General features: G+C 41.4%; 1 protein-coding gene across 1 annotated transcript; it reads left to right on the top strand.

Moving 5' to 3' along the window:
• LOC115362976 (neurogenic differentiation factor 2-like) lies at positions 1 to 2,600 on the top strand. Its single transcript, XM_030057019.1, has 2 exons — positions 1 to 238; positions 1,520 to 2,600. Exon 2 carries the CDS (start codon positions 1,527 to 1,529, stop codon positions 2,598 to 2,600), a length of 1,074 nt encoding a protein of 357 aa, XP_029912879.1. The 5' UTR covers positions 1 to 238; positions 1,520 to 1,526.
• Positions 2,601 to 9,270: the final 6,670 nt, after the last annotated feature.

The raw sequence follows: 9,270 nt of genomic DNA, 5'->3' as shown, positions 1-9,270 counted from the left end.
GATTTAAAAACTAGATTTTGCCCCTGGCACACCCCCCGAGATAATTAACCAACCATCACAGCCTACCTTACTATAGGGCTGCAAGTCTATCTGCTGCTCCACTATAATAATAGATGGGAAGTGAAACATGTTGGAGGGGGGAAGCCAGTGGAGGCTTATTGAAGCTGTCAAAGATCACCTCATCTCTCTGTAGCCTTTTTTCTCTTATGGGCCCGGGACTGCATTTTCTTATCAGCTGGTAATCGATTTCTTTTCGTTTGTGGATTTATTAGTAGCAATTACTGTATTTTCCTATTTCTTTAATATGAAGTGTGGTTCTTTATGCAGTATTGACTAGTTATCTATGGTCTTCTGTAATTAGTTATTTCTGCACAAAAACGAAGAGCTAAATTAAGAAAAAAGTCAAAAGAAAATTGAATGTTTTTAGTACTTTATTATTATTGTTATTATTATCATTAGTAGTAATAGTAGTAGTATTAATATTATTACAGTTTTTATTATTATCAGTAATAATAAAGTAGTCTATGCCCTGGTTATATTATTATTATTATTATTATTATTATTATTATTATTATTACATTAGTGAAATGAAAGAAGCAGGATCCATGACAGCTGAGATAGCAGAAGTAGAAATTATATGGGCTTACTTTTTGAACTGGTGAAAACGAGAAGATGATGTTTCGTCTTGGCTGTGGCATAAACCTTGGGACTGAAATTACTATCCACGCTGCTGCTTTATGGTTCGAGTTAGGATATGTCTATAAGTAGTCCTAATTTAATAATCAGCACGACTTTAAACGGAGCTATAGCCCATCAATTAAATAAAATCCCTTTCGTCTGCTCTGTGGAGAGGTGTATAGTGTAGATGAATAGTGCTGGAATGCAGCCAGGAGTGTATATGGGCGTCAGGAGGAGTGAAAGTGGGGGCCCCCATGGGACCTGTAATGTGGCCCCTGCCGCTGGGACCCGCTGCGAGAGGACGCGACAGGGCACACGGATGACAGCAGGGAATTAAATGGGGTTCCGTCTGGCTGTAGCCCAGCGAAACGTTTTAGATGGAAGGCTGATTATTAATTTTTATTTTTTTTTTTATTTTTATCTATTTATTTCCCCTCGCGTTTAACAAATTTTCACTCTTTGTCCTTTAGGCAAAGAGTAAAGGGCCAAGCCTGGCATCTAGTATCTATTACTCAATAACGAAGAGTCACTATATTCTTATAATATCAATCCTGTAGGGACTTACAGTGTGTCTGAAGAATTTACACTGACCTGAAAATTCTCTGGTACTTTTTAATCCCCATGGTATCTTTATATATTCCGATGTGACTGTCTACAGACTATTGAGTTTGCACTAGCATATTTTTAATCCCCTGTGACATCTTTCAGTTTTTTAAATCGTTCTCCAAACAAAATCGTTCAAAATTTATTTTTTGAAGAGTTGCACTCTTATGCATCCTCATGATTTTTCCTGTGCCCCTGAGGCCTCATCCTTAACATTCTTTCTCCATTTCCTCTCCAGAGCCACAATGTTGACGAGGCTTTTCAGTGATCCCTCGCTGCTTCCCGAGGTGCAGAAATACTCCGGCTGGGCGGAGGACAGCGAAGGCGAGGACTCCAAGATCAAGGAGGAGGACCAGGACGCCCAGGACGACATGGAGGCCTCTGAGTTGAGGGGAGGCAGCCGGACGCACTCCGAGCACGCCGGGGAAGAAGACGAGGACGACGAGGTTGAGGAGGACGACGATGGAGAGGAGGATACAGAGGGAGACAGACCCAAGAAAAGGGGGCCCAAGAAGCGCAAAATGACCCAGGCCCGGATCGAGCGGTCCAAGGTGCGGCGGCAGAAGGCCAACGCGCGGGAGAGGACCCGCATGCACGACCTGAACTCTGCTCTCGACAATCTGCGTAAAGTGGTGCCCTGCTACTCCAAAACGCAAAAACTGTCCAAAATCGAGACGCTCCGGTTGGCCAAAAACTATATTTGGGCCCTGTCGGAGATATTGCGCTCTGGGAAAAGGCCCGATCTTGTGTCCTACGTCCAGACGCTATGCAAGGGACTCTCCCAGCCTACGACCAACCTGGTGGCGGGGTGCCTGCAGCTGAACTCCCGCAACTTCCTAACCGAGCAGCAGTGTCAGGAAGGCGGCAGGTACGCATCCAGCTCCTTCTCCATGCACTCATACCCGTACCAGTGTGCGCGTCTCTCCAGCCCCCACTGCCAGCCGGGCTCGAACTCGCATCCGCTGAGGACGCACGGTTACTGCTCGGCCTACGACTCCTTGTACGGCGGGAGCGGATCCCCTGAGTATAACAGTCCCGAGTACGAGGGGCCCCTCAGCCCGCCCCTGTGCATCAATGGCAACTTTTCCCTGAAGCACCAAGGCTCTGCGTCCCCCGACAACGAGAAGGGGTACCACTACTCTATGCATTACTCCGGCCTGCCTGGCCCCAGACCCACCGGGGCCCACAACCTGGTGTTTGGCTCCTCGGGGGCCCGGAGCGGCATTCACTCTGAAAACGTCCTGCCTTACCACGACATGCACTTACACCACGAACGGGCCCCCGTGTATGATGAACTGAACGCGTTTTTTCACAACTAAAATGATAAAAAAAAAAAAAAAAAAAAAAAAGAAAGAAAGAAAGAAAGAAAAGAAAAGAAAAGAAAAAAAAAAAACTATCGTGCGTCCCCTTGCAATCAACAATCTATCCACAGCACATTTCTTGACAAGCTTACCCGCCATGACTGAGGCATTATGGAGAGATGTTCCACTTGTTGTCATTAGTGCTTTTTATTTAATGAATTCTGTAATGTATTTATTTTTATTTATTTTTTATTATTATTTTTTGTCATAGCCAGGGATGTGGTGGACAGTAGGCCTACGTGGCACCTAATTTTAACTTGTTATAGGCGAAATTATATGATAATAGTGGCCTTTTGAGGACGGAAAAATATACAAATTAATTCTTTTTCTGAAAATGTAAGTGATTTTTGCGTATTGGTTTGCCAAATGATGAGCACCAACTTGAGGTCATACTGTAGTTTACCCACCTATTTATTCACCACTACATCACTGGCTATAGCTACACTTTGACATTGTCGGTGGGTGCTTTTCTGAATTAGAAATAAAATAATGACACACTAGTACAAATCACATTTCATCGCATATCCATGAGAGGGTTTGGGAGGCTGTGTTTTCTGTAAATGAGACAAGCTAAAGAAGTGCAGAGGGAAATGCTGAATGGAGAAAAAAAATGTGCTAGTTGGGCTGTTTTAGGATAATCTGTTCTCCAGCAAATCAATCGTTTCGCATCTATGCAAAACCCAACCAAGACTACAAAGCGAGGCGGCAAGGCCCAGAAAGACTCTCACTCTATGTGGCATCATCACTTTTGCTGCACACACACGAGTGCGCGCACGCATACGCACACACGCGCGCGCACACACATAAACACACACACACACACACACACACACACACACACACACACACACACACACACTGAACAAATACCCTTGAAATTGAGAATGGCTGATTTGGCCAAAATGTTTTAACATTTTCAAAAATGATCGAAATGAGATAAAATGAGACTTTCTCTTTTTTCCTTTATTCTTTCATGTTCCCTTTATTCTTCTTCTAATTGAGCCATCGCACTGTATGTTTTTGGTTTAACCTTTTCCAATTGATTTTTGACCTGCTAAGTTAAATTCGTTTATTATTATTATTATTATTATTATTATTATTATTGCTGCACGTAATATTGTGTTGTTTTGTAATTAATGTTAATAGTCTATGGAAATGAAGGGATCCCATGTGTTGCTGAGCATTTTTCATAAAAAAAAAAAAAAAAATGAGTCTTTCAACTTTGTATTCAACCAACTGTGTGGTAAAATAAAATGACAATAAATCAGACTGTGTAACTTGATTATTTATAGTCTGCATGGTGCAGGCTTGGCATCATTAGCATTAAACATGTGATCATTAGATTTTTTTTTTAATGCCGTTTCCTACGCAAACGGCGGTAATTATTTTCTGACATGGCATCAAAATTATACTATTGGCTTTCTTGCAACAGAACTTCTAGAAAACATTTCATTATTTCCACCATGTTCCGATATTAATAGTGGCCAGACTATGGATTATTGGATTAGATGAAGCTGACCAGGCCTGGTGCCACAACCTGCAGGAGCTCCCTGCAGGCTGGCTTCACACCCTCAGGGGCCTTTTTCTCAAAAACACGGGACAGGAAGGACACTGCAGAAATGCCATCCTTTATCATGAAATACATCAGAGCGTTTCTTGTTTTGAAGGGTCGTAGAAACCAACCTTTTGCAAAATGTGTGGAGTGGTTATAAATGACAAGGTCGCTAGGCTGTATTAGGGCCTGTACTTCTGACTGTGTGGCACCCTGATATATAGGCTAACTCACACTGATACCTCAGATTAACTGACACCTCTCACTTCATTTAGGTCACAGTGTTTCAGTGGTTCATGTTTTCCTGGCCAGAAGCCACTTTTTGAAAAGGGAGAGTCAGTTTCAGCACCGCGGAGAGCTCCGGACGGGTCGCCTGGCGTCTGCGTTGTTATAATGTTTCTGCAGGAATTGGATTTTTTGGAAACAATGTAGCAAACCGGATAAATCTGAAAATGTTACAATGTTACAGGTTCCTCTTTCATCTCAGCGTGCGTCACAAGGCGGCGAGCACGTTTTAGCAGTTGATGACTTCAGCCTAATCGATATGTCATTCAAAATGAACTCAAATATCTCCCCTGGACACACACACACACACACACACACACACACACACCAAAATATGTGTTTGAACCTATACTGTCTACCCATCTATATTTGACAACGGTGAAAAAAGACATGCGGCCATCACAATAGTATTAAATACTATAAAGGAATAGTTTATTACCACCCCTGTATATTCTAAATTGTTTGATGCGGGCCTATTGCACTGCAGGAGGTTGGACTACCAATTAAACTAATTAACATTAAAGTGCGCGAAAAGCAATGCAATATTTCCTCCTATTTATTGTGCATGAAGAAAATAATGAACTCTCGGCACTGTTATCATGTCAGTTGAAGATGCTCATCCACAAATAGTATTCGTTTCTTTGCATTTTACATTTTCGTGATCTTCAGCCTCCTCTCCAAACCGATATCCATTAAATATCAGAGATGAATTATGTATTTACCCATCCCCTGTTTGTCTTTTGTAACTTTAAACACACAGTTCGCATGAAAGCAATGCATTTTTAAAAAAGTTGGCCTGTTCCTGATGCCAGTTTGGTTTTTAATTGATCTTGCATGACATTATTACAGTTTATGTAAACGAAATACGTCTTTGTGTTTGGCATAGGCCTATTTATGTAAACCTTACACACACACACACACACACACACACACACACACACACACACACTGTGTAAGGGGCAGCCGTTGCCACCCCGGCTGGGTTTGGAGCGCTGCCCCGGGACCCATATGTTCCCCAAAATGTCCTGGGTGCTCTCTGCTGTAAGGACACAGAGAGGCTTTGGATAGTGAATGACGGTGACCGATATCAATACGAGCAACACAGACAATAACTGACAACATTATTGAGTTTATTTGAAATTTAGACTCACCGTGGGTGTCAACTGGATTTGGCAAAGGTGTCGGGAAGCGTCGCACTTCGGTCCAAGTCAGCCCCAAATCTGATCTTGTAGTTTTCATGATTATAATGGAGAGCAAAGCGGGAGCACAAATACAGGAAAGCCATTTTTGGGTAATATATCTTATAAAGAAAATTACAATCAGTGGAAAATTCAGGACCAAAGTTCCCTCTGATCATTTGGAGAGCTACCTCTGACAATTTATCACATTAACCAAATAACAGGTGAATAATTTGGTGGCAGTCATCAGTCACTCTTCCAATTTGTCTCCAGGAATTTACTCCCTCTGCATAAGCCGCTTTGGAAGTTTCAGTGGTAACAGACAGCAGATTATTAGTAGCAGGAACTTTGCCATAGTTCAGGGTTCATTAAAAATAATAAAAACTAAAAATTAAAATAAAATTGCCGTCCTGGGACATGAGATGATTTAATAGTTTTTTCTTTAAATACTCAAATTGTTTAAAACGATAGCTTTATCACTCTAACTGCGTTAGCGTGCAAAAGACTAACTTACAAAACAAAAAGAAATTTTCATTTGAACGAATAGCCAATCAGATTTTAGTCAGGCAGGCTTGTCTCTCAGGGAGGGAAAACGTTTTCAAAATTTAGCTTACATTACGCAGGACTATTTTGCCCTGCGCACGGTGAAAAAGAGATGTTAGTAGGCCTGGTCGATTTTTTTTCTCTCTCACAATGCCTGTATTAATTAGTTGTAGGCCTGAGCTAACTACAAACTAAATTTCACTGAAGACACTGGCATTGAAAAGCAAGTTTTAAAAAATCAACAGGGGCTCATACAGGCATTTTCTGGAACAATATTGTCTCCACTAACCTACTGTAATTTTTTTTTTACAGGAGTTTCTGGACAGTTTTGACAAAAAAAAAAAAAAAACTACATAAGCCATAGAATCACAAGCATTTTCGGCAGGCTGCACTTTAGATTTGTAATATTATTGCAGGATGTTTTTGGTGCAATCAAAAAGGTCTGAAATATTTCAAAATCAGAAATATCGAAGCAACAGTTTCAGGAACGCCACAAAGGTTTTATGGTAATTTACTGGATTTTTTTTTTTTTTTTTTTTTTTTTTTTTTTTAATGTTTCAGCAAATTGTAAGGTCTTCTCAGGCATTACGGCTTTGTATAGAACCACTAACATGTCTTTTAAGCTTTTACATGACTGAGTAGGCCCACGTACTTTCAACATGTGCGGCGGTGCAGTGGAAATGAGACCACATGCTGAGAGACCTGCACAGGACCTGAAACCAAGTCCGAAATTCCATTTTTGTTCAGCTGAGAAACTATCAAGGTTTCTCCAAATAGCCAGGGCCTACATAGCCTATATATTTTGGCCTCATCAGCAAAGAAAAAAAAAAAAAGTTGCATGCATTTCTGGACGAGCCAGTCCAAGTGAAGCCAGCCAGCAGTGGGAGAGGGCATCTATCAAAATAACCCCCCAACACCCCACCCGCCCACTACCACCTTCACAGTCCGAAGAGAGAGAGAGAGAGGGAGAGAGAGAGAGAGAGAGAGAGAGAGAGAGAGAGGCTGGCAGGCTGGCGGAGGAGAGCCGTGCCAAGTCTCTTAATGTTCCCCAGCAGCAGCACCAGGAGCCCCGGAGAGGACAACCCAGTGTGTGCGCCAGTGTGCCAGTTCACCGGGCCAAAGTGGCACTGCTGGGAGGAGTCGATGTTTCTTTCCTAATTTTTGCAGCATCTGTTCATTATCCAGCACGTTTAAAAACGAGAGCGCTCATCTCGCGTAACCCCTTTTGCCACAGACACACACTCTCTCACACACACAGATATAGGCTCCTGCACTAGTAGGGCTTTTTTTTTTAATGTGTGTGTGTGTGATGTGTTGGCCCATGAATATGTATATTTTACAGTGTTGCACAGGAGTTCAAACGCTGAAAGACGGCGTGGTGCATCCTTACAATGAAACTCTGGACGGCTGGTTAATAATACTTGTTTAGGATGTGAAAACAAATCTACACCCCCAGCTCACACCCTTCACCCCTCACACACACAGTCACTCACACCCTCACACACCTAAGCTTATCTTAGGTGCAGCTTCCAGTTTAAAAAAAAAAAAAAAAAAAAAAAAGCCAGACTTTTCCCCACATTTTTTAAAAAATGAAAAAGGATAAAGGTCGACTTTGATTTTATTATTATTATTTTTAAGTGTGGCAAAACAAAAATAGTGTTTTAATAATTAGGACAGGTTTGTTACACAATAGTCTGTATGTCTGCAAGCTTATTTTCTTCTCTGAAGCCAGTGAAAGCCTTTATCTCTTAATAATGCAGCAGCTGACAAGGCTTTTCTTCTTTTTCTTCTATAGTCAAAAAAAAAAAAATAGTAATCAGAGATGATGACAAAGTGTGTGTGTGTGTGTGTGTGTGTGTGTAACTGTGCAGCACCTACCTCGTACGAACATGACAACACACCAATTATGTATTGAACTGTAATTAACACATACACACATACACACATGCACACAGGCATGCATATACGCATATAGTGTGCTGATAGTTGTTGACTTTGCATCGGAGGTGATAATGAATGTGAAGGAATGTGCAGATTTGTGTAAACTAAATCAAAACAGCAGTTCTCAAATCATGTTTGGCTCAACACCTGGCAAAACCAAAGAGATAATATGTCCATCAATTTATATGTTACCACTGGCTTTAAGAAATCATTGTCAGTGTTTTGGTCCTACGTTGTGGCCCCCAGATGTGGGAATGAACCTTTTACTTGTCAGCAGCATTTGCAGACATTCTGAACCAGCCTTACATTCAAATAAATAAATAAATGAATAAAAATAAAACTTCCAGTGACAGTATGTGCTCCACTCAAGATAAAAAGTGAGTGAATGAATCTCGCTGTTTAAATTATCATGTTCATGCCCACTCTTTTTCTCACTCAACTTGGTAGGAGGAAAAAAAAAAATCAAGAGTGTTTGTCCGACATAACAGTCAATAGTGCGATTATCAAAATGTCACAAGTACTATGGTGTGAATTCCAATTAACCATCTAGCAAAAATAATTACAGAGTGTTTTGCAAAATACAAATATCAGACAATAATGTGGCCATGAAGCATGTAGGGAGGAAAAGCGCTCTGTATTCAAGGCAGAGGGGAAAAGATAATCTGGTCAAGCGATTATGAGCATTTGCAATCTGTCACTGCTTAAAAAACAAACTATGAGGCAATACAGTTTGAAATGAAAAGGACAGGCAGTTTTGACGATGAAAAAATACAAGATAGACACACACAGACATACACCCATAACCCCCCAACACATTCAAACACACACACACACACACACATGAGCCCCATACGCAAAGACATGCACACACACTTGAATAATTTATTTATGTCCACACAAATCTGCAAGAATCAAGGACACGAACAACACATGCTCACACACACATACACACTTTGTGAGGGACCAAATATGGCAGTTCTCTGGAACCTGCACTTGCACGCACACACACGCTGTACATGCCACCGCCACTCCTCTACATACACACACACCAACACACATACATGCAGACACACACACACACACATATGCATACCCAGAAAAACTACAACATTGTACATGCATACGGTGC

This window comes from Myripristis murdjan, chromosome 8 (assembly GCF_902150065.1).
Source record: "Myripristis murdjan chromosome 8, fMyrMur1.1, whole genome shotgun sequence".
NCBI lineage: Eukaryota > Metazoa > Chordata > Actinopteri > Holocentriformes > Holocentridae > Myripristis > Myripristis murdjan.
The sequence above is the reverse complement of the archived record's forward strand: the minus strand, read 5'-3'. Positions and strand labels throughout refer to the sequence as shown.

Coding starts and splice junctions, on each gene's coding strand:
- LOC115362976 (XM_030057019.1), top strand. CDS start 1,527: ATGTTGACGAGGCTTTTCAGTGATCCCTCGCTGCTTCCCGAGGTGCAG.